The following is a 25,704-nucleotide window of genomic DNA, read 5'->3' on the forward strand; positions in this document are numbered from 1 at the left end:
TCCTTTTCCGTGCCTACTGCACCCTGGGCTTTAGCATCCAGTGTAAATATTGGCAGAGACAGAATACTGGGCAAGATGGAATGATTGTTTAGATTCAGTGTGTTCCTATACTACAGTCTCTGCTGCAAGTAGAAGGGAAGAAAAGAGAATCTTTAGATGCTGAACCAGTCTCATGAACCTATCATGAATCTGCAGCGAATAAAATAACCTCAAAAATGTGTATCAACAACCTATGTACCTTTGAATGCAGCAGAGCAAACAGGTTAGTCATACAGTACAAAACTACAACAGATGCAAAAGTACTCATCTCAGAAGTTTGCAATGTACATGCACACTATGAACAAGCAGCTGGAAAACATTTAGAAATAAAATAGGAAAAGCCAGACAATTGTTTTGGACAGCTTTACACCTACTTTTCTAGACAAACAAATTAGCCTTTGACAATGAGGGCCGTATGCTCCTCTACCAACGATCTGAAAAGAACACAATGAATCTACAAAGCTTTTGACCTGTTGAGCAAGTTTGCAGAGGAGTCTGGGTCCACCCACCTAATGCCATGGTGAAACATCTATCGTGTAATATGAGGAGTTGTTAGGATCAAGGTTGGAGCATAGAAAATCCTGGCAGCCTCTCAGGATCACTTAAAAGGGGCCAAAGCAGGCATGAAGTAATTGTGCTGCTTATTCCCCACATACAGAACACGACATGCAGGGTTTCTTTTCATGGAAATTTCAGCTCTGTAGTGGGAACAGAGGGAGCAGAGGCTGGAGAAGAGGCAGATATCATTCCCTGGAGTTGTATGGGAATACGATTGTCGTGGTTCGGCCCCAGTCAGCAACCAAGCCCCACACAGCTACTCACTCACTCCCCCGCAGTGGGATGGGGGAGAGAATCGGAAGAGTAAAAATGAGAAAACTCATGGGTTCAGATAAAATCAGTTTAATAAGTGAAGCAAAATCTGCATGTGCAAGCAAAGCAAACCATGGAATTCATTCAATACTTCCTATTGGCAGGCAGGTGTTCAGCCATCTCCAGGAAAGCAGGGCTCCATCACACATAGCGGTTACTTGGGAAGACAAATGCCATAACTCCAAACATTCCCCCCTTCCTTCATCTTCCCCCAGCTTTACACACTGAGCATGACATCATATGGTGTGGAATATCCCTTTGGTTCATTTGGGTCAGCTGTCTTCTTCTGACAGCATTTAATGCTGTTAATTCTGCATTTCTTGCCATGAGTTTTCAGAGAATCATAGAATCATTAAGGTTAGAAAAGAACTGTAGGATCATCAAGTCCAACTGTCAACACAACACTACCATGTCTCCTAAACCATGCCCTGAAGTGCCACGACTACGTGCTTTTTGAACACCTCCACAGACGGTGACTCCACCACCTCTCTGGGCAGTCTGTTCCAATGCCTGACCGCTCCTTCAGTAAAAAAATTGTTCCTAATATCCAATCTAAACCTCCCCAGACACAAGTTGAGGCCATTTCCTCTCGTCCTATCACTAGTAACTTGGGAGAAGAGACCAACATCCACCTCACTACAACCTCCTTTCAGGTAGTTGTAGAGAGAAATAAGGTCTCCACTCAGCCTCCCCTTCTTCAGACTAAACAACCCCAGTTCCCTCAACCTCTCATCATAAGACCTGCTCTCCAGACCCTTTGTCAGCTTTGTTGCCCTTCTCTGGACACACTCCAGCACCTCCATGTCCCTCTTGTAGTGAGGGGCCCAAAACTGAACACAGTATTTGAGATGTGGCCTCACTAGTGCCAAGTACAGGGGCACAATCACTTCCCTGCTCCTGCTGGACACACTATTCCTGATACAAAATATACCAGGAATAATACCTGGCATATTGCCTCAGGCAATCTGGTATTATTGCAAGATGACCGTGATCTGTCACAGGATCATGAGGAGGCTAAGCTGTTCATTGTGGGTAAGTCAAAAAGTTTGAAAAACATGAAAGGGCAATATTTAGATTGTCTTTCACACCAAATCTGTGAAGGCCAATGAGAAGGATATTGAGCTACTTCAGGTCTTGCAACATGTTGGACTGGAAGCTGGAGAAGAGAACTCGTGTTTATTTCTTCCTAGGTTTGAGGGTTCATTTTCATCAGATAGTTGCAACCTCTTTCAGTTACCTGTAGCTTTGGTATTCATTAATAGTTGCCCATTTAACAGATTTCTGTGATCCTCAGAGATTGCTGCCAGGAAAAGTAATCATCTGATTTCAGGTTTTTGAAAAGCTGAATAGCCTGCATTTTTGACACATCCTTTTCCTTGCCAGAGATGGATTCATCATCAGATACAGGCTTCCCAGGTGTTGTCTTGCCTTCAGATGGTTTCTTGACTAGGTGGTCTTCCTGACTAATATCCATCTTCATACCAGATTTTAGACTGTGGAAGCAATAGTCACCCACCTGGCAAAGGAAAACTGGCTCAGTGCTGTCAGGGTTTAACACCACCAAGTTACCCTCTGACAAAGGCTGCTTTCTAGGAAAATCGTTTCCTTTCTGTAAGACAGGCAAAGAAATCTTTGCGAGTTCTGAATGTCCATGGGGACCTAAAGGGAGAGTGAGATAGTCTCCAAGTGTATCCAGGTGCAACTCAGGAGAAGAGGTTGGTGCCTGACCGGAAACTGGGACCATGACACCAGTGTTCCCAGGAGAAAACTCCTGGCAAGAGCGGTCATTGCAGGGCTGGGGCTCCTGTGAATCCCAGGGTAACTCCGCGGCAGTGGCAGGTGGCGGATGGGTGGAGTCGCTGGCTGGTGGCAGTAACAGGCTCTCTGTGGTAATGTACTCCAAGGGGCACTGCTGAGGAGACGTGATACAGCTAAGATCCTTTGGAGATTTCTGCTCTTCTGTTCTCACATTTGTGCCTTTCCCAGAGGCTGGCGGGGCCGGTGAGACTTCCTTCTTGTTGTTGGGGTGCTGCATCATTTCATTCTGATCTGGGAGCAGGAAGGGCTGTGGAGGACCTTCTCCTGCCTGTTCTTGCCTGTGTGGAGCCTGGGGACAGTCTTCCTTTGGGAGGGTTACATACTGAAGAGAAACAGATTTCTCACGGACTCCCACTGGGTCCACTTCCAGGGTCTGATGCATATCAGGCAGGGAGGACATCACTGGGCTGTACAAGTATGGACCATTGAAAGCAAAACAAGGGACTGCTGTCTGGGAAGCAATACTTGCCTCAGCACTGTTTCTCCTTGAAACAGGAAAGGAATGACCAACAATTTGACTTGAGCAGACAACTGGGGCATGCTCTGGCTCATTCAAAGCATGGTATGAGTTCTGTAGGTCCAGTGCAACAGGGGAAACATCTGTCTTTTTAGCTTGACCTTCAGGGGACTCTGCCAAAGTTTTCATCTGCCTGAATGTGGGAAAGTTAGAAGTTGCTCATGAGAGATATTATTGTGGTAAACAATAAATATAAAACAAGCTTAGTTGAAAACATACATAGGTACACATAAGGTCAGGAAAAAAATCTTTCTTGGAGAAGCAGGCTAACCCAGAAAGAAAAAAAATGTATTCCTTCCTCAAAAGTGACTTGTACGGGCTTTTTAGTGGCAGAACATTTGATTATACCCTTCCATGACTTAGGCAGCCCTTTGAGACTATCATCCACAGTGTCACTGTAATGTACTGTTCACTCACCTGTCCACAACTTGAAGGAAGCTAGCCTGCTCCATCTTCTCTGAAAAGTTGTATTTGTTGAAGTCCAGCTGGCTGTTTGTTGGCCAGTTTCCTAAATGTACTTTCTGAAAGCAGACACGACAAAAGGAAAGTGTGTCACTGGCAGTAGAATCAAGCAGCACCCGTTCCTCATGGACAAAGAAAAGAAATTGGACAGCCTACAGCATCTGGCAATAGGGATACAACTTCAGTAATATGACTAGAAAATACGTTCTCTTCTCCAGAAGACAGTTACTTCAAGCCTGTATTGCCTTACCACTGACCTAACTACAAGTACTCAGTGAGCCAGCTAGGAAAGTTGCCCTCCTAGACTTATTATTTGTGAATAGAGAAGGGCTCATGGGAGATGTGATGTTAGGTGGCTGTCTTGGAGACAGTGATCACACAATGGTTGAGTTTAAAATTTTCAGAGTAATAAGAAAAAAGGACAGCAGAGTTGCTACCCGGGATTTCAAGAGAGCAAACTTTAAGCTACTCAGGGAGCTACTTAGCCGTGTCCCCTGGGAATCTGCTTTTGAGGGCTTGGGAGTCCACAAGTGCTGGTCAGTTTTTAAGAACCACCTTTTAGAAGCATGGGAGCAGGTCAAGCAAGCGGGACAGATGACCAGCTTGGCTGAGCAGGGAACTCCTTCTGGAGCTCAAGAGGAACAAGAAATTTTATGACCTCTGGAAGCAATGTCAGGCTTTGCAGGAAGATTCCAAGAGTTGTGGTTCGTATATGCAGGGAGAAGGCAGAAAGGCCAAAGCTCAATTAGAATTGAAGCTGGCCAGTGTTGTATCAGACAACAAGAAGGGCTTTTTTAAGTACATTAATAGCAAGAGGAGGTCTAAAGAAAACATTACACCAATGCTTTTTGATGATGGTCACCTGACTAATAGCGATGAAGAGAAAGTAGAGGCATTCTGTTCAAGACGTTTTTTGCCTCAGTATTTAATAATAGTATAGACCTTGGGCTGCCCAGTCCTCTGAGTCAGAGAACCATGAGTGTGGGAACAGTGACTTTCCATTTGTGGACACTGAAATTATGAGGGACCAGCTGTATCAGCTGAACGTTCGTAAGTCCATGGGGCCTGATGTGATTCATCCCAGAGTAGTGAAGGAGCTAGTGGATGTTATGGCAGGACCCCTCTTGATCATCTACCAGAGGTCTTGTGAGTCTGGGGAGGTCCCTGCTGCCTGCTGTCCAACTGGGAGATGAGTGGGTATGCAGTGTGCTGTATGAAGAACTGGCTGAAGAGCAGAGCTCAGAAGGTTGTAGTAAATGGGGCTACATCTGGCTGGTGACTAGTCACAAGTGGTGTACCTCAGGGCTAAAATCTAGGGCCAGTTCAATATTTTTATCAATGATCTGGATGCAGGAGTTGAGTACACCATTAGCAAATTTGCAGATGATACTGAACTGTGAGGTGCTGTTGACTCTCTTGAGGGACAAAAGGCCTTGCAAAGGGTTCTAGATAGATTGGAGCACTGCCCAATGATTAATGGAACAAAATTTAACAAGTCCAAAAGCTGGATTCTGCACCTAGGATGGAGCAACACCAGGCACAAGTATAAACTGGGAGAGGAGTGGCTAGAGAGGAGCCCTGCAGAAAGGGATCGGGGTGTGCTGGTTGACAGCAGACTCAGTATGGCAGCCAAGAAGGCAAACCGCATTCTGGGGTGCATCAAACACAGCATAACCAGTGGGTCAAAAGAATGATTATCCCACTGTATTTAGCAATGGTATGGCCTCACCTTGAGTACTGTGTGCAGTTCTGGGCCCCACAGTTTAGGAGGATTTTAAGGTACTTGAATGCCTGCAGAGGAGGGCAACAAAGCTGGTGAAAGGTCTGGAAGTAATGTCCTGTGAGGAGCAGCTGAGGACTTTGGGTTTATCTAGTTTGGAGAAAGAGGCTGAGAGGCAACCTCATTGCTCTCTACAGTTCCTGAGGGGGGGAAGTGGAGAAGGAGGTGCTGATCTCTTCTCCTGGATATCCAGTGATAGGACACGTGGGGATGGTTCAAAGCTGCATCAGGGAAGGTTTCGAATGGACATTAGGAAGCATGTTTTTAATGAGAGGGTGGTGCAACGCTGGAAGAGGCTTCCTAGAGAGGTGGTTGATGCCCCATCCCTGTTAGTGTTTAGGAGGCATTTGGACAATGTCCTTAATAATATGCTTTAACTTTTGGTCAGCCCTGAAGTGGCCAGGCAGTTGGACTAGATGGCCATTGTAGGTGTCTTCCAACTGAACTATTCTATTCTATTTTAACTTTACTTTATTCTAACTAACACAGGGGACAGGAGCTCCTCCTTTAAAGAGCTTGTAGCGATGCTGCAGGTTCCTACTGCAATAACATCAAAGCTACTGCTTTGTGCAGTGTCTACTCTTTTAAGCATAACCAGTTTGTCTTCTGGCAGAAGAGAATCCATGCCTAGTCTTTTCCATCTATTTGCAAATCATGTATTAAAATAGATCATTACAATGAAAGGCAATTTTACAGCAATGTAACAAATGTGTGATGGTTAACAAACGCATTAACTCCTTCATTCACACACAAATGTAAATACTGTAAGTGCTCACTCACCTCACACAAAGGCCATGTTGTGAATTATACCCATTGCATTGTCATGTATCTATACCTACTGTAACCCATCCATTTTAAACATAGATAAAATCAACTCTTATACAAAAATACAGCTCTCTCTGTGTGTGCATGTGTGTGTTGGGGTAGGTACATTATTCAATTAGATAATCTTGCAAGAATAGAAGACTATTACCACCAAAATCTAGAGATGCCTATACCACCCTTTCCAGATGTTGGGTATTTTTGGAAGGGAGGAATAATGGAGGGAGATTCTACTTACACAGCTTTGACCAAATGCTGTCTAAGTGTGTTCCTCAATTTCCAATAAAGAATGCTTGCCCTGGTAACAGGCAGGCATGTGGTAAAATTTATTCCAGAAAATCCAGCTCCTTAAAATAGAAGTTTCCTTAATACGGGTACCACCCGATTCTAAAAAGCTCTGAATTAGTGTTGATTACTATTTGGATATTAATGAAGGAATCAGCTGATAAAGATTGCTAAAGACACTAGACCATTTCAGTCACTTAAAATTTTAAAGTACTGAAAATTTTCTACCTTGATTTTAGGTCACAGTCATGCTGACAAGCACAACGCAGAGAAATCTGCTAGTATAAATATAAGATCACAGTTATGTTGACTATGACCAGAACTTCTTCTAAAAATAAAGCATAGACTAATGAAGATAACTGTTCATTGAGGACTAGGAGACAAGAAGAATTTTGGAGATTATTGGAAGTCCTGAAAAAGAGAGAGAAATAATGAACCCTTCAAGGTGCAGTTCCCTCTTACCCCCAGGTAGCTCTGGATCAGGAGGCTCTTGCTGGGATTTGGAATCTTTTCCTCCCACATTTGCTTCTTCCTGCAACAGCATCACAGAGTGTTCAAGATTTGCTTCTCCACATGGCTGCAATCAGAAAAGGCTGCACCATGGACGCTGTGCTGCTCCGCACAGCCAGGCACCGCCAAGGCCCTGGCACACCACCACCCAGCTCTCACCCTGGCACAGACAGGCACAAGGCTGCCCGTTGCACACCAAAGCTCATCTCCACACAGACCTCTCTCTCACGGGGGACAAGAAGAACCTTGGCCTTTATGCCATCCACATGGCCAACATGCTGTTAAATCTCCTAGTCACCACACAAGCCTACCTGAGGAAATACTTATAGCTGCAATAAGCAACTATTAGGACAGTGATGATGAGACCTGGGAGCATCACCGGGAGAACGACTGGTGGCAGAGCTGAAACAGAGAAGAGAGAAATAAGTATCTACCTGCAGAGTGGCTGCTTCCCATAACAGGATTTCACTCTGGTCACTCTTCATGCCAGCAGATCAGGGGAATGTAGGTGGCATGTCACAGGATAGGATCATGAGCCATTCAAACTGTTGGGATACCCTCCAAAGTGGGAGAGACAAAACTTGGCCTGAACAGCTTACTGATGAAAGGAGTCCATTTTTTCCTTTGCCAATTCTTTTTTACTTTTAACTGACATTAGAGTAAACGATTTATGCCAATAAGAAGATTGTTAGGTACCTTACTCCACCATGAACCCAGGCTGCTCTAGTACAAGGATGCAGACAGGACAGCTACCTCGTTAAGAAACCCCAGCTAGCTCACGGCTGGAGTGAACTTCAACCCCAGCTGAGAGAACGTGGTTCTCTAGAGAGGCATTTCAGCCACTAACAGGCCACAAAATCTTACAGAAGTAGCCTGCGTGTATAAATACCACTCTCAGTCTTCCAGGCGAACTCCTCGCTCCATTCACTCCAAGGCCCCTCATAATCCTGGGGCGAATTCACCCTTGCACGCATTTTCCCCCTGTATTCTGTAGAAGATGCCAGCATCTGCAGGGTGAAGATGAAGGGAGGTTCATCATTGTCGATATTTAACTTCTGGAGAGTCTGGGGAGAAGAAAGAAGCACAAATGACAGAGGTGAGAGGAACTGTCTTCCCCACCTGCCCGGTAAAGAGAAATCCAGGACTCCAGCCCTTTCTAAGGCTTACCTTTTCGTATTGGCCCTTTTTCCAGTACTCAACTTGGTACCTCTGTTTTATGAAGCTATACCTCATAGAGTGTTTTATCCAGTTCAGTTCATATTCTTGGCTCTCTGTCACTGTTACTGACACATTTGCAGGCGGCAGCACCTTAACTGGAACACACGGAATGTCTCAGAGTACTTATCAACACACTGGTCCAGCATTCCCTTTCACCACTGCGAGTGGTTTCCAGAGACTGAAAACAAGGCTTGTTTATGCAATGTAAGAAGTCTCAGCTTTTTAACACTTCTTAATTCCCCACAGCTTCATTTTTAGTCAAATACAATAAATCAGTAGGCCAATAAATACCAGAAACTCTATATCCATTAATACTGACAGCATTGCCCATGTACAGAAAAGCAGTAAAGCCGTATTTGAAAACTCTGTACCAGTCCACCACATGTCCAGAGATCTCCAGCTCTCTTGGAGCTACTACCTAGTATACAACCCACTGCAGGAACTCTCCCAGCTTTACTCTGTGAAAAGCAGCACCAGTACCTCCAGATACATGCAGGCAGAGATAGCCACCTGGCACACCTCACTCCGCAGAGGAGTCCTACCTCATCTAGTGCTCCAGGGGCCTCTGCACAAACCTGCAAGAGCTCCAGTGACTTCCTGAGAAATCACATTGCGACACACACCTCACAGACACCTCTCACCACAGCTCCCCTCACCTCTGACGCTCACAGAGGACAACCACAGAGGAGTCAGCAGGGTGGCAATTGCTCTGGGTCACAACCCGAATTTCTGCACAGCAGTTTCCACCACTGCCACATTCCGCAGAGTGACATGTGCCACTGAGGAACTCCACACCTACAAGCAACCTCTCCCAGATCTTTGACCTGACACAGCGTCCATTCCTTTCCTCATCAGTCCTGGACTCTTCCTCTTCCCACACGCTTTTCCTCAGCACCACTGTCCTCAGCCCCACTTGCCCGCACAGGCCCCTCCAAGAAACAACCAGGAGAAGCACAAAACAACACAGCAACTCACTTGTCTTGTAGGCTTCAAACTGTTTCTCCTCTGTCTTGGTCTGGACAAACACATAGTACTGCCTCTGACTGCTGGAGTTGCTAACAGGGATCTCACAGCTCTGGACCACGTAGGGGATGTGGGGCAAAGCTGTCTCGTGCACAGGAGAGCACTCCTTTTCTCTGAGGGGAGAAGAAGAAGTTGTGCTGAGACCAGGGGGAATGGGACAGAGCAGAAACTCTGGGAGAGGTACGGGCACGCTGCCGTGGGCAGAGCACTTACACTGATTCTAGAGGGGTCCTGAAGAACAAGCCAAAGAGGACAGAGGTGGTGATCGCTTTCTTCACTTCCCAGCTGCACGTCAGACGATCTGCACCGTTGAAGAGGCAGCGGAGGTTCCTGGGCTGAATGCCACCTTCAGAGAAGATGAGAGCAAGCTAAGTGACAGGCGTGGTCTGGCTTCTCCACCAGCGCTTCCACCCCTGCATGGCCCCGCTCCATCCCACGCTACCTTCAGGGGTCTCCCATGACACTGCCGTGCTCCACTCGCTGTACTGCCCCGAGAAGCCACTGGCCTGCCCCGGTCTGGCTCGCACACGGGCAACGTAGCTGCTCCCCGGGACAAGGTCCTTACAGCTGAGATGGCAACGTGTGATGTTGGAGAGCAAGAGCGAGACAGCTTTCTGTTGTTGGGGGAAAGGAGGGAGAGAGGGGAGGGAGGCCATTGGGGAGTTAGGGAGCGGAGAATCGGGGTGGAGGGAAGACAGGGAAAGAGTGAGAGGACGTGACTGCCAGGCTGCATCTCCCAGCAGTCCTACACCTGTGATGATCCATGCACATGCTGCCATGCAGTGCTCCTTGCTCCCATACTAGAGGGGCTTCAGCGTCCCTGCTGCCAGCATGGTCCAGGCACTGTTGGGCACCGTCTACCCCAGCCAGGTGGGCCAGTTCCTGCAGCTTGCAGAGCCCCAGTTGCCTTCAGCACCAGCTACATAAGTCCACAACACTGCTCAGTGCAGAATTTTGTGGGAATTTGGCCAAGATACTTCTCTTAAAAAATAAAGATCACTTACCACAGGCTCTCCACTGCCCAAAAAGGTGCAGCCCAAACCAGGACAGCCCGCTCCTCGGCTCTTACCTCCCAGGACTCCCACTCCCGCTTGTAAGTGACTTCGTACTCCAGTGCATTGCCCAGCCCTTGGCTTCCATCTGCTGCTTTCCAGGTCAGCAAGAAGTCTCCTGATGTCATCGAGCTGACTGAGAGGCTTTGAGGTGGGAGGGGCTGAACTGGAAGGTGAAGGTACAACCCATGAGATGAGATAGTGAAGAGAGGGACATGAAGAGGGGAAGAAAATGCCTAGGTAAGCTTCCCCATTTCAAGAGTATCTTATCCCTGCTACACCAGGTAGCTCCTGCCTGAGTCCTGGTCCAGCTGCTCCCAGAGACTTGCCCTCTCCCCTCCCTGCCCCATCCTCTCAATGTGGAACTCTTTGACACTTTTCACAACGCAACAGGAATTCACTTTGTCACTGAATGGCAAATACATTCTCAAAGATCCCTAATACTATTGGAAAATGGGTGTTTGGTATTTAATCCTTACCATTTTGAAGAAGATCAACATTTAGTTCTGCTTGAAGCAGCTCGTTAGGTTTGAAGCTGTAAATATCAACTATCCCTATTCCAAAATATTCTGTAGTGTAGGGACAAACCCAGTGCACATAGGCGTCTGGAGCTTCATGTAAGTCATCTTCTGTCTGGCGTTTGCAAAGCACCCTCTCGTCCTTCCTGTGTATAGAGAAAGAGATCTATAAAGATCTGGTTTGGAGACCTATCATTAACATAAAATTAAATGCCTGAAACCAAGTCCATCCCATTCTGTTGTTATAACTTACCTGGGCACTGATATCCTCTTCTCACTGTATCTATTGATCATGTTTTGCGTCAGTTAATACGACAAATGTGTTTAACGCCAGGCTTTTTGTCAAATGCCTTCCCATTTCAAAGCTGTGCAGCAGAAAGTTATATTTTGGTACCAGTCTATTTTTGTTAGTTTTTAGGCTAACTCTGTGTGATCTGCTGCTTCTTTTGTGAGGAAATAGTATGACGAAAAATAATGCAATGGAAATGCACGTTTTACTCAGAGGGAAAGATAGTAAAGTTTCTGATGATCCTTAACTTCTTGAAGGCATTCCTTTGGCAGTCCCAGAAAGACACTTAAGAAAAGAATTCTCCAACCAAAACCGGACACTAAGGATACTTCTGAATCCTTAGTAATTCTGTTCTGTCAGGGGACCTTACATATTCATTAAAGATTTCATCCAGAATGTTTATCATCCTTTTAGATAGCCTTTCTCCAGGCCAAGAAGCATCATGAAAATTAGAAACAATATTTTAAACTAGGCAGGAGAGGATAAGCTTTATGTGCTTGCAGTAGCCTGAGCTGCTGGAGAGGTGTGTGGCTTCTTTTTGTCCCCTCTGGAGTTTTGTTTGTGCTTATGGCTCCATGCCCGGTATACTATATTGCTCCAGTTCAGATGAGAAATATCAATTTGAGAATATCTAAGGCCAAATACTGACTTCCACGATAGGACGGAGTCTCCTATATGCCAACTATACGTCAGCAAGCATTATTCAGCACTATTTTTAAAGGTTGGGTATTAGCAAGGAAACCAGGTATGGTCCTGAAGTAAGGGTGCGACTGGCCACACATGTGCACACCCTGAAACAAAAGAACCAGCCCAAGGGTTGTGAAGGCCTGAAGATATTTTTGTCTACTCACCATCATTACCTTACAGTTTGGGATTTAGACAACTATTCTTCATCTATGAGCTGACCTTGTTTAATCATTGGCCATTTTGATTTCAGCGGTGTGACTGTCCACACTTAACACCTGCTTGTCTGATTAGTTCACTTGAGTGACGTTTCCCTTACGATCCACACACTCCATCAGGTAACAACGTTCCAGAGGATCCTCCAAAGGTCCAAGTAATTTCATATCACTTTTCCCAGAAACACTAGCTTTAAGGTCCTGTTCCAAAGACCTTCCACCGATTTCAGCTACCTTTAGGTCAATTGATTCTCTCTTCTCTACAAGAAAATCAGGAGTTCTTTCTCTTTCCTTTCCCTCCTGTATTCCCAGGCTCTTAATACATTTTCTTCTCAGCTTTCCACCTTTGCCTTCCTCTCTCCCTTGACTACTCCTCCCTCTCTGTCCTTTCTTACCCTCACAGTTGATCCAGTCTGGTGATTCAGTTCCCTTTTCTTAAGGAAACAGATGTAACAGAGAGATACTGTCATAAACAGGCCAATATCTCTGTGACAAAAAGTGATAGCACAGATGAACTTAGCAGTCTTCTCTATCTCACAAACACACAGTCTATACATGTTTCTCAGAAGTGATCAAAACCATACACCCAGTGATGCTCCTAAATGGGAAAAATAACAGGGGAAATGTCTCCTTCCTGTTAGGTTTACCAGCACCACTCGGTCTCACACTTGTTCTGACACCATCTTCTCCACCCCATGAATAGCAACCTATATGCCCCATCTTATTTCATATCTATGATCCCACAACAAAATTATGGGAAAATAATTGTAACCGTGGTAGAAATAACTCCACTAGCACACCCCATTCTTTCCTCCCTTCCTAGAAGAGGCCTCAGAGGTAGGCACAACTTTTACTTTAACACAATGACAGAAAGGGGTGGCCATGCTTTCTGAAAACCTGCATGCTGGTCCCCAGGATTCCAGGCTGTGTCTGAGTTCCCTTTGGGCTTTTACCCAGCACAGCTCATTTCAGGTACTTACGTGACAATGCCATCCCTTTTGTAAAGATTCATACCAATGAGGGCATGAGCCTCTGAACGCTCCCTCCACGTGCAGGTCACCTGTGAGTTGTAATCATTGTAGCAGCTCAAGCTGTTGATAGGGATGCTCTCTGAGAAAGGAATTCAGACAAAAAAGATTCAGTGATTACAAATGTAAATCTTGAGAGCCAGCAGGAGGTATAATGATTCTGCCAGCAGAATGGGGAAGGCACTGACGACAGCACTCTCCTCATGGCACCAGAAGATGATTCTTGGTGAAAGTATGTAGAGAGTTGTGGCCATTCGGCACATCCCCACAGTACACAAGCGTCCAGACCAAGCTACAGGTAGCAACAACAAAGTGAGACCTTTGTGCCTGCAAGGCACATAATTCTAGCCAAGGTATCACATTTCAAACACTGATGGTTTCCAGGGATTAGTAGATACCATGGTCAGCAGGCATATGGTGACCGTTTCATCTTTGCGTGTTGCTCGATGGAGCTCTTTGCCCCAGCCTCCTAGTAAATGTTACAATACTAGAAAGGTACATCTAAAAGCGAGATGCTCTGCGAAGAACCTTGTTATGACTCAGGAGAATGCCCAAACTAACTTGCTGGAACCCGACTGATGACCCAGAAATGGTCAGACCTCTCATCAGGGATAACTTTGGGGGGTTTTGACCTCACAACTGTGAAGTGGGAAAATACAGGCTGGCCCTGGCACCTTCACTACGAAGCAACTTGCATTCTTCTCCTTTATTTTCTCTGAAGGTAATATCTGTGCTGCACTACGGGGGTATGACCTTCAGATGAGAGAGGTGCCAGCGTGCCAACAGGAGTGTGCTCTCTCAAATAATTTTTCTTGACGAGAACTACTGTCAGCTTGGTTGAGGGGCTTTTTACAGGCAAACACCATCAGAAAAGTATGATGGTGTCTTAGCTAGCAGGCGTAAGAGGGACCTTGCTTAGATCTTCTACTCAAAAGTAGTGCAGAGTAGGTTCTGTGGCATCCCTTGCATAACCAGAAAATGGAGCATCTTGCACAGAAAGGGATGGTCTGAAAAGAAGGCTAAGGCTCAGAACGCCAGAAGACCAGTCTGACCTACACGGACGTAGGCATTTTCCCTCAGCGATCTCAAAGGCAGATATCCTGCAATTGACATTGGGCCAGGCGACATAACTCCCCCAGCTACGGTGGACATCAGGCATTGGCATCTGTCTTGGAAACGGTAGAGGCCCATGAGGCACCTTCCAACAACACTTTTATTCTGATGTGTTTTGGATGGGTCCAGGCTTAGCCTTGGTGCAGACAGGGTGCACTGGGTGATCCAAGGAGATACTTCCCATTTCTATCTCTGCTAAAAGCACATGAGAGGGAAGGGAAGGGAAGGGAAGGGAAGGGAAGGGAAGGGAAGGGAAGGGAAGGGAAGGGAAGGGAAGGGAAGGGAAGGGAAGGGAAGGGAAGGGAAGGGAAGGGAAGGGAAGGGAAGGGAAGGGAAGGGAAGGGAAGGGAAGGGAAGGGAAGGGAAGGGAAGGGAAGGGAAGGGAAGGGAAGGGAAGGGAAGAAGAAAGAGTGTCTCTAATTGCATGAGAAGAGGAACGAAATTAAACTCAGAAACAGAAGCAGTGGATATGGCAGGTGGTCTATCTGTCAGCAATTCCACAAGAAGAAAATCGGTCACCTGGATGTTGCTGTTGATAGCCCCTTCCCACACCCTCTTCTTGCATCTGTCCACTTGTCTCTACTCCTGTACACTGCCATCCAAATCACACAGCCCTCCATTTTCCTATGTTTTCACTATCAGGGTCTATTCCTCCTTCCTATTCACTCATTAACCAGTCAGCTTGTTCATCTCATCCGTTTCTCCAGCATTTCACCTGTCCATACCACCAGCCTATAACTGATCTGTCTGCACATGCATCTGCTACGCACTGGCTTTGATCAAGACATCTGTTCTCCTACAGCAGAGGAGATGGTGGCAAAAGCAAGCAGAAAACGAGGAAAAGCATTAGCTGAAAGAAGGAGACAGATACAAAAGGAAATTCAATAATGGAAGGATAAAAGAGACTATAAACTTAAAACTGACCTCGAACAGCTTGGATACTGAAGACCAAATACAGGTTCAGCAGAAGGGTGAAGATGTCTTTCATGATCATACTGTCATTTGTGCACAAGTTGGACCCTAATTCAGAAGACAATTGCTTTCATTGCCCACTGGCTCCTCTCTTGCTCTGCTTACTGGGGAGCTTCTTCTTTTCACTTCATGGAAAGAGAAGTAAAAGCGAATTAGGGAACTTCTTTAGGCTTTGTCTTGGTGTAACATTCAGAAAGAACTTCTGCCAAGTATTTATTGCAGGACAAAATCCATGTCTTCTTATTGTGCGAGCCTGCAATATCAACAAGGACTGAAAAAGAAGTAAATGCACATTTCCAAAGAAGTGCAGGGGTTATTGCAGCCGAGTAGCAACAAGAAACAATCCTAATCTGTGAAGAGAACTCAGCCTTCAAAATCACTCATGCTTCTGCTCTTCGTGCTCAAAGTCTCCCTAATGAACCACAGTGGTGTTCTCTTTTTCACCTTTCCTTAAGAATGTGATCCCCAACCACATACACATAGCTCCTGGCAGCTATAGGGGTTGCATTTCCATATTCATTCACTTTCAGATTTCTTTTCAACATGCTACTTTTCCAGCTCCTCCCCAAACAAGGGGCAAATTGTAGAAGTAATACCAAAGAAGCTTTTGTGTGTGTGAGTGATTGTTGAGACTGAGAGGAGATTGAGTGGTTCAAAGACCACAGACCACATTGTTCAATACTGGAATTCAGGTCCTTTCAGCCATCTCTCATTGCTCTCTCTCAAGTGTAATAAACTCACCTACTCAAGTATGTTACAGAGCTGAGACTCTTTTCCACTTTAGGGGGTATGGAAAAAACTTCTTTTAAATTACTATTGGCTTTCAGATTCCTGAATGCCAATTCCTGACACCGGGCACAGCTGGCTGAGTCACTGAATAATCATTACAGCTAAGGAATTCCTTCATGACTTACAAGCCATTGTATGAGAGCAGACTTTCTGCCGTTTTGCCTTCCCCAGAGAGGCAGCAGTTCCCTTACCTGGATCCAGAGCTGTCTGTGAGGTAGACGATTCAATCTGATGGATGACTCTCCCTGTCCAACTTCCCCCACAGCATAAGAGCTGGAGCTGGAGAAAGGCGGTATAAATCGACCACAGGATTTTCTTGGCAGGAAAGTCTTCAGAGATACAGTCTGCTGTATCTTTTATGCACATCAAAGGCCATTTTCAAAGAAGCAGACCACGCCCTTTCAAAGAAAGTCTCTGTAATTGCCTGTAAAATCAGAAGGCTGTACTTCCTATTTTGGCACCCATAGTACAGACTTAGATGGGACTGTTTAACTGGGAACGGAGGGGAAGGAAGTTTGTCATTGCCAATCTGCATGTTAACAGTCACCAGATCATGGGACTGATGTATTTTTCAGAAAAAAAAAGAGGAATAACTGCAGCAGAAGTGAGAACAACTACAAAAGAATTTTCTGGTTTTTACACCAGGTCTGTTTCTTGCTTTACTCTAGGCTAGACAATCTTCAAAGCAGAGATCATTCTGTACTTTATGTTTATTTGTACGTATATATTGGGGTGGAGGGAAGAGAGACAGCTACCTTTGTCTGTAACCATGTAATTTGATTAATATTTTTAAGAGTAAGTTTTATCAATTTCAATAACAATTAATAATAAATTATAAGTATTATATTACATGTAGTACATAGAGGAAACAAAAGACTGGCCTGTCAGCCTGACCTCGGTACTGGGGAAGATTATGGAATGGTACATCTTGACGGAGCTCACCAGGCAAGTGCAGGACAACCAGGGGATCAGGCCCAGCCAGACTGGCTTCATGAAAGGCAGGTCCTGCCTGACCAACCTGATCTCCTTCTATGGCCAGGTGACCCACCTCGTCGATGAGGGAAAGGCTGTGGATATTATCTACCTGGACTTTAGCAAAGCCTTTGACACTGTCTCCCACAGCATCCTCCTAGAAAAGCTGGTGGCTCATGGCTTAGACAGGTGTGCTCTTGGCTGAGTAAAAAACTGGCTGGATGGCTGAGCCCAGAGAGTTGTGGTGAACAGAGCTAAATCCCGTTGGTGGCCAGTCACAAACGGTGCTCCCCAGGGCTCAGTTTTGGGCCCAGCCTTGTTTAATATCTTTATCAATGATCTGGATGAGGGGATCGAGTGTACCCTCAGTAAGTTTGCAGATTATACCAAACTGGGTGGGAGTGTTGATCTGCTCGATGGTAGGAAGGCTCTACAGAGGGTTCTGGACAGGCTGGATCGATGGGCCGAGGCCAATTCTATGAGGTTTAACAAGGCCAAGCGCCGGGTCCTGCACTTTGGTCACAACAACCCCAGGCAATGCTACAGGCTTGGGGAAGAGTGGCTGGAAAGCTGCCTGGTGGAACAGGACCTGGGGGGGTGTTGGTTCAGGGCATGGTTTAGGAGACATGCTAGTGTTGGGTTGATGATTGGTCTTGATGATCCCAGAGATCTTTTCCAACCTTAAATATTTGATTATTCTAGATGATCTGAAGTTATCCTACATCCAAGGCTGCTACACTGTTTTAAATCCAGCTACTTGGCCAGTAGCCTTCAGTAATAAGATCTATAGGAAAGTTAAATAGCCCTAAGGGAAAGAATCACTCAATTTTGTGCTCTCAGGGGCAAACTATGGGTTACTAAGATGAGTCCCCAGATACAGAATATAAATGCCAGAGTCTAGCTGTCCTGCACTGCTACTACACCTTCTCTAAATCCCTGTAATACCGACCAAAACCATAGGTAGCACAGTTAGGGTCTCATAAAAACTACTTCAATATACAAGGGGGAAAATATGTGCTGTGAATAGAGGAATGTGCAGAGCAATAAGGAGATTATGTGAGTATTTGTGAAAATTTTACGTCATTGTCATTATCAGGAGGTGTTCAAATAAAACCTGCAGATAAGGAGGGGAATATGCAACTTTGCTGGATGGGCAAAATTTACTTTGCATTACAATATAAAGGCAGAAAGGAATTCTCCTGCTCTGATTTTCAGAGGCCAGTAAGATTATGTATGTTCTTTCCCCACCCTTAGAAAAGAGGTTTCTTGTTTCCCAGCAGACATTTTCCCTTCCTTTCCTTTCTCACTCAAACGGGTCTTCCATGACTTCCTCTGACTCTTCAAACAGACTTGCTGAGTTGCTGGTTGCACCACAGGATCCAGCTGTCAGTGAAAATCTTCAGTTGTTATTTGCTTTGTTGAACTCCAGGAGTAGGTAACAGGTAATCCCACACACCAGAAGCTTTGCAGGTCAATCGTGCCAATTAGGTTTCAAACACACAATGCATTCTCTTATTTAACACAAGGTGCGAGACCACTAACATTATCATTGTACATTGCTTCACCTCCGTCTTAAACCACATTGCTACAATGCCTTTGAAGTGGGAAGTTACATTTTGTAACATTTTAGCAAAATAATGTCAACTGAAACCTTCCGTCATGGGAAAAAAGGAAGACACGATCTGTGTCTCTTCTGAATATATGTTATCTGAATCCGAAATTTAATATGCATGGGTTCTTCAGGTGGAACCTTTGTACCTGGAAAGCAGATATGACCAGTAACACATCTTACAACTCTTTGGAGAGTGCATTTTCTTATACAAGTCTCTACAGGATTGGTATACTGCTAGAACTATGCACTTAATAGTTAAGTGTCAAGTAAGAAATTATTTATGGATCCCAACATAGCAAATGATATGCTTATCTTCAAATATTAACTTTATTTCCAATACACTTGTATGCATAAATGCAGGGCTATGGATAATAGAATATTAAAGCTTATGTATAAAATAAGTTTATGTATATACATCAGGAAGAGAAAAAAAAATCAAGTTTAAAGGGTAAGTCACCTTAAATACTTCCGTTGTTGAAGACCTTGTTACCTGATAGCATTACAGGTAACATCTAAGAAAAAGAGAAAGCATTATTTTGCCAGTTTTGGGAGGGGCAGTTTAGTTATTAATGCACTGTTAGTTAACTGTTCCTTAGTACCTTGAGATACTTGTTCATCTTCCCTTTTGTCTGTACAAATTTTAGCAGCAGGTCAAGGACAAAGATTTTTTTAAATGAAGAATTGCCGCTTAATGCCACAGAAACTAATAGTCAAATCCAAAGCATGGTGTTTGAAAACTATTTTAAATTCTTATTTTTTACAGATTATATTTAGATTTGGTGGCATCTTTTTAACACCATGACTGTGTGGTGTTTTTAAAATACAGTATTTTAGGTATCAAACAATTTCTGTAAAGCATTCATATCTTATAATTCTTACAAGCAGCAGTAAATTTGTTCAAGAAGAAAATATTTTCATTGCATGACCACTAAAGAAGTTATTGCAAGATTTATTTTTTTTTCAGAAATTAGTTCCTCCTTAAGGAAAGCTGAATAAGTAACATTCAAACTCTTCTTCAAAATTATCTTATTTTTCAAGAAAAAGTAAAAGGAGCAGAATTATTTCATCAAAAAAAAATCCCTTTTGAATAGAAACTGATAAAAAGAACTCATATGTAACTTTATTTGTTGAAGAATCTGATACAGTAATTTGTTGTAAGTTCTACTTTGCAATTAGGTGTCAGAAAGCATAAGATAGAGAAGAAATTGCTATTCAAATTGGCATCACACAAGTTTTCCCAGAATGTGGAAACAAGTTGTCTGTAGCATTGCAAAAAGGTCTATGAGGAACACCACAGGTTACTAGGTTTGATTTACAGAATTCAAAATATTGGGTCAGTGGAAAGAAGAAAGGAAAGGGGCTGCAATTTCTTCACTGAAATATAAGTGAAAAAGTTTTCTTGATGCTTCCAGAACAAACTCTGAATTCCCAGTCAGACTCCCGTGTGACAGAAATCATTACACATTTATAAGCACTGGTGCACAAACCTTCATATCAGCAAGTGGAGGGAAAATTATGGCAGTCTAGGAAAAAAAAGCTTATGAAGATATTATGGACAAATAATTAGCTCTGGGAATAAGAATAGGGGTTAGGGAAGGTCTTGGACTCAGGACACTAAACCTCTATTGCAGGCTAACACTGACTTGCTTTGTAAATATGGCCAGCAATTTTATTTCTCTGTTCCTTACTTTCTCTGGTCTCTATGTAGACGTCTCTATTACAGAGGAATGCTGAAAAGTTGAAGACGGTAAGTATGTACACATTTTACATTGAAAGGTAATATATTACTAAAAAATTACTCCTTTTAAACTCACTTCAAAGGCTTGTTAAAGGAAACCATCTGCAGAGAGGGATTACAAAAGGACTGTATAACTACCTACTGGAACATCTCTATATGGCACTTATGTTGCTCTTGCTGTCTGAGTAGCACCTATTCCTGGACTAGTGTTGTAGACATCCAAGTCATCTTTGTGAGTTACGTGCAACTTCCAAGGGAAGAAATGCTTCTCAGAGGGCCGCCTTCTGCTCTGAGACACCATGAGTTCAACATCCTGATCAGAGAGCAACCGGATCAGATCACCATCATGGTCGCAGTAATTCAAAACAATGTCATCTTGGTCAAATTCCCGCCTGGTAGGAAAAAAATGGATTGATCCCCAGAAATCAAGGAACTCAAGGGAGGTGCTGCATGATGAACAATATACTGGCAATCTAATTAATTCTGTTAAAAGCCACACAAAGCCTTGGCATTCTTGATACAGCTAGTACTAGAAATCATACAGTCACATTCATGCTGTGCTGTGATTAAGCTAAGAAATCTGTCAGAACCAAGAACCATTTCCAGTAACACCACATGCATGGCACAGTGAATCTCTGAGTTTAATAAAATTCCCATTTATAAGAGTTGACCGTAGTTACTACCCACTTTTGCCTACTCATGGTGGCTTTTTCTGAGGGGAGGGGAGGTTAAGGAATAGAAGAATATTGACACAGGTGTTCTATTACTAATATTTGATGTTCTAATATTTTGATGTTCAACACTAGATTAATCTAGTTTAACCCTAGTTTAACAGGTGTTAGAAGGCAGTGTCCTGCATCCTGAAGAAGTACATTAAACAAAAGATCCTTGCATGAGGGTATGGCTCTGATCTTAGAACAAGAAATGGAAACTTCTACCCAGCATAACTGAGACAGAAGTGTGTGGCATTCCATCCTTAGCAACAATCCCAGTGTCTGCACAGGTGGCCCTGGGCCAAGTCAAAGTACAACTTCTTCAGGATGCTTGAAAAGTACTTCACACTCAAAACATGGTGATGTCTAAGTAGAGTGTGGAAAATCTAGGACTGGAAGGAACTTGACAAATGTTTAAATTATATTAAACATAAAACTAATGGCTTGCATTGTACCTCATCAATTCCATGAGATCTTTGAATGATGGAATGCTGCTCAGATCCTCTTCCACTGAGATATCCCTGTAATAAGAACAAATCTAATTACATATCCATGAAAAGATAATTGTTGGCCTTTCTTCAGCAGTGAACTGGAAGACTATTTTCTATTACCTGATAGTGCTCACAGTCTCATCATGGTAATAACATCGGACTTTATTAACTGTGTCTTCCTGCTGTGGCAAATCTTTTATGATCTTCACAAAAGCACATGGGAAAATCCCAGTGGCATCATCAGCTGTTCCCTGGAATGACAGGAAGTGTTAGAATGAAGAAAACCTTGCTGTTTTGGCCATATACAGTAAGTTCTGCAATTGAATTAATTTCCATGGAAACAACAGTAAGACTTTTTCTACTATAATCAAGAAAAAGGCCATGTAAGTGACCTGGTGGCATCCCTACAAAAAAGATTATACAATTGTGTAGTCAAATACAAGGCAGGGGAGTGATACGGTGTGTAAAAATGAAAGTCAGATGGTTACCAAGGAAGGCTGTGGTGTTTAAGCATGCAGAGATACTATATCAGCAAACACACAGTATGTTCTCCTCATCCTTTTTCAGAACACTGCTGCATTGCCCAAGTTCTCTCTAAGCAGGCTGACGTGTGTTGTGGTATGAAGCATGAAGTATACAGCAACTCACCCTGAGGCAAGAAACCAATTAATTGCTGAAACGGAGTTTCCATCTCCTTTATGTGGCCTTTCTGTGTTCCTATCACTTCCAAAGAATTTTAAAATGTTGCAGCAGAAGCAAATGCAAATGAAAACTTAAGTCTAGAGGGCAGAAGTTTTGTAAACTAAAAACCATCAAGGAATGAAACTTTCAAATTTAAAGTCAAGGATTTATTCTTGACGGTAAGACCTGATTATGACACAGTTTCTCCTTGAAAGGAGGAGGCAGGTCCCAAGGACTAGGAGAGCCCTTTCTACTCATTTATTTCAAGGTATGCTAATAATTCAGTACTGCTATTGCAGTCTTACCTCCAACCAGTCTTTGTTTACTCTGCTGAGTAGATAGATCAAGTCTCCCTTCTTGAAGCTGAGTTCCAGTTTATTGGTTCCAGAAAAATCAAACAGAGCCTATGGAAAATAATAACACTGAAATTATTAACACAGAGAATTACAGAAGTGAACCTTTCTTTCTGTTCTGTTCCTGGGGTGAGAGCATAAAGTAGCATGATAGTATGTACTTTGTCATCACAGATATATTTCTAGGGCAAGGTCATATATATGACCATAGCCTGCAGTTCTCACAATTTCTTCTCCTACTCAGCACACACAAAAATGCTTTGAAGGAGTAAAGAAAGCACTCGGATAAACACAGATCTCAGAGGGCTACATGCTAGGATTCTTAAAGTGGCAGGACACCGATCACTAGAGAAATAAATATAAAGAAGTTGAAAACACTTAAGAGCAAGTAAGTCAACAGAGCTGAAGACAACTGACAACTTGAAAACTTGAAATCCTGAGAAATTAAAAACTATATATTATTTCTCGTTGAAGTTTTACAGCTTTCAGATTTGCTGGAAAATATCACAAAGAGCCTTAAAAAACAGTAGAATTGTTGTGTCCTAATTTAAGGGTAACTGTTGATCTTACATCTATCTTTCAGGCCTGTATGCTGAACTGAGAGATTTGGGGAAGTCTGGGAAATTGACATGTGGTTAAGATGGAACTTAGATGCCCCCTTCAGGGGAAAAAAAAAAAAAAAAAGGAGGCAAGCACATGCTACCACCCTAACAAGCTGTTCTTGAATAATTGAAGTGGCCAAGTTATCAAAAATGTACGTCTCCCCCAACTGTCCTTAGAGAATATGGTAACCATTTAAATGCTTTTAGAGGGGGAAAAATGAAAAGGAGTTCTTTATTCTGTGTTGAGATGGTTCTTCTGGTCTTGTTAATGCCAAGAGTTCTCCTAATTAAAAAAAAAAAGACAATGGCTACTGATGTGCTAGTATTTCAGACATCTACTGAATAGCTCTTTCAAAAGCCTTTTTTCACATATTGAAAAGTTTTGGTAGGTATATTCAATATTAATAAATAAGATCAATAATATCAATATTAATAAATTAATAGATAAACCCAAGAGATACAACTGATCCAAGACCTGCCATGCTCAGTGTAGAAAACAAAAGCAACAACCCTTAAAGCACTTGTATGGTTTTTTTTTTATTTTACATGGCAAAGTCACATGTTCCAGGAAGCAAGACCATGCTCAGACGAGTACTGGTTACAAAGCAGTTCCATGTGCTTAATACCAAGACAATACACAGCAAAGTACAGTATAGGCACTTTTCAGTAGCACAATGGTGTTACAGAAAATACTAAGGTCTCACCTGCAAAGCTTTTAAGCATATGCAGAAGTCAATGAGACTGAAGCTTGTGCTTGTTTTAAATTTAATTTATGGGTATCACTATGTAAATGTGTACCATTTGGCAGTATGCTGTATGTCTCTCAGTTTTGAATCTCCTGTCATTCTGACTTCACAACGGACCTTCTTATTACTCAAATAAGAAGGAACAGATCACTTCTTCCCATCCTTTGTTTCATTCCCTGTTGTTAAAATCAATTCCTTCCCTGCGTTGATTTCACTTCCCTTCTTTTCCCAAGCTCTAATTGGAAAAGGCAACTTGATCAATGAGATACCAAAGTAAAACAGAGTTTAATCTCCTATCCTATGACAGATTGTGTACTCACCCCAGCACTCAGTACTCACCTCAGCACGTGGAGCTGCCATGCGGTCAAAAATAGGCACTTGAGGTGAAATGCTTTTACTGATGCAAAGAAAGGAGACAACAGGGAGGTAAATATGTCTTTCTAGTAATCAAAAATACTACGCCATCAGTAGTACAGTGTATGCATTTACATCATTTAAGAGGCAGGCAAGCCATAGATCGCTGGAGAAACTGCATGAAAATCTGTGTGCAGTACTGAAGTAAATAAATACGGATGCAACAACACTGCCCTAGTTCATTCAGTTTCAGCGAGGAGCAGCAGCAATCTGATGATGTCTGCTGCTGAGAACAGATGAAATTTTCAATACAGTCAGTATCCTGGACCCCTCTTTCACAGCACTGCTCAGCCACCCTACTCTGCCTGCTGGGCATCCCTGTTCCTAGCATTTATGGCATTCAGCTCAAATCCTGCCTTCATACACACATCCAGGAATGCATAAACACATGCAGTTTTTCGCTCGGTTTGAGGTAGGTGAAAAGGAAGTGGGTCCATCTTTGCTACATTGAAAGGAGAATTAATTTGTCTGAAGGATAATGAAGTGTGACTTTTACTTAGCAGTTCTCCAAAGGGGTGTCAATGCTTCTATGTAGGACAGGCCCCTATTTAGAGAAAGTACAGGGACAAATCAAGTATTCGGTTTCATTTAGTGTCTGAACCAAATCTCATTGAATTCAGTGCTAAAACTCATGTTGACTTCAGTGGTTCAAGCTTATGTCCTTAAGCTTGGCCTGTATATTCTGCACATTATAATAGATATTACCATTAAAGAATTAGCAACAGATAGATCTAAGCAGTGGGTTTTTTTAAAGCAAGCTATACTGCTATTTTGGAATTTTCCTTTAGTGCAAGTACCACATCCACTCTAAAAATTTCAGATTACTGAAAACAAGAAATACCCTGTGTTCACTCTGCCACAAAGATCCTCATATTAGGACTATATGGATTCACTTGGGAACCACAGTGGTGATCCTCATCTCTCTCTCTCTCCCCCCCAAAACTGGACAGCATGTCTTACACATCAAGCAATGCTGAAAAAACATGTCAATCACTTACATTCGCCGTGTCCGTGGGCGAAGTCGTCTCAGTCTGTGAGGCACCTGTTCGCTATCAAAGGTTGAGTGGTAGAAGAACAGCCGTACCTCTTCATCCATCAACACCCAAGCGGGTAGGCAGAGTAGGTTCTGTGCCAAGAGCAAGTAGGAAGCAGAGTGTAACAGTGGGAGAGACCAACTCTCTATTTATTTACATGTAACAAATATGCCTCTCTGACCTACAGGATCATGAAGGATATTCATTACTGCCAGAAATCTCCCTCGTGTCCCTTCTCACTCAGCAGGACACGGCTGAACAGCTGACAGTTTCTCCTGTTTACTCCTAGAGTTGGCCAATGTATTGCTTCACTGGTTTTGTGCCTGATTTACTGCAGAAAGAGT

The 25,704-nt window shown here is 43.4% G+C and overlaps 2 protein-coding genes across 3 annotated transcripts in view; both read right to left on the reverse strand.

The window, feature by feature from the left end:
• Nucleotides 1-923: 923 nt before the first annotated feature.
• On the reverse strand, nt 924-16,348 carry LOC104041115 (cytokine receptor common subunit beta-like). Its single transcript, XM_064455340.1, has 14 exons — nt 16,196-16,348; nt 15,168-15,340; nt 13,083-13,212; nt 10,876-11,060; nt 10,414-10,562; nt 9,787-9,958; nt 9,558-9,690; nt 9,297-9,457; nt 8,271-8,416; nt 7,993-8,167; nt 7,415-7,505; nt 7,056-7,125; nt 3,662-3,765; nt 924-3,377 (listed from the first exon to the last, which is right to left on the reverse strand). Exons 2-14 carry the CDS (start codon nt 15,235-15,237, stop codon nt 2,180-2,182), a joined length of 2,784 nt encoding a protein of 927 aa, XP_064311410.1. The 5' UTR covers nt 15,238-15,340; nt 16,196-16,348; the 3' UTR covers nt 924-2,179.
• A 2,571-nt stretch (nt 16,349-18,919) lies between these two features.
• NCF4 (neutrophil cytosolic factor 4) overlaps nt 18,920-25,704 on the reverse strand; it is a 57,625-nt gene continuing 50,840 nt past the window's right edge. Inside the window, exons 4-9 of one of the 2 annotated variants that reach the window (XM_064455394.1) lie at nt 25,325-25,452; nt 24,252-24,309; nt 22,517-22,615; nt 21,651-21,781; nt 21,495-21,560; nt 18,920-20,718 (exon numbers count right to left, since the gene is read on the reverse strand). In XM_064455394.1, coding sequence (XP_064311464.1) covers nt 20,490-20,718; nt 21,495-21,560; nt 21,651-21,781; nt 22,517-22,615; nt 24,252-24,309; nt 25,325-25,452 — 711 coding nt within the window. In that variant the 3' untranslated portion in view covers nt 18,920-20,489. The remainder of the gene's footprint in view (nt 20,719-21,494; nt 21,561-21,650; nt 21,782-22,516; nt 22,616-24,251; nt 24,310-25,324; nt 25,453-25,704) is intronic. The other variant, XM_064455385.1, reaches the window with a different exon arrangement.

Source organism: Phalacrocorax carbo, chromosome 1 (genome assembly GCF_963921805.1).
Source record: "Phalacrocorax carbo chromosome 1, bPhaCar2.1, whole genome shotgun sequence".
In the NCBI taxonomy this organism is placed as follows: domain Eukaryota; kingdom Metazoa; phylum Chordata; class Aves; order Suliformes; family Phalacrocoracidae; genus Phalacrocorax; species Phalacrocorax carbo.

Excerpts from the sequence above, each read along its gene's own strand:
- LOC104041115 (XM_064455340.1), bottom strand. The coding sequence starts at position 15,237 with ATGATCATGAAAGACATCTTCACCCTTCTGCTGAACCTGTATTTGGTC. Across the intron at positions 8,417-9,296 it reads GTTTGAAGCCTACAAGACAA|TTAAGGTGCTGCCGCCTGCA; the intron begins GTGAGTTGCTGT and ends CGTGTGTTCCAG. Across the intron at positions 3,766-7,055 it reads TGATCCAGAGCTACCTGGGG|AAAGTACATTTAGGAAACTG; the intron begins GTAAGAGGGAAC and ends GTCTGCTTTCAG.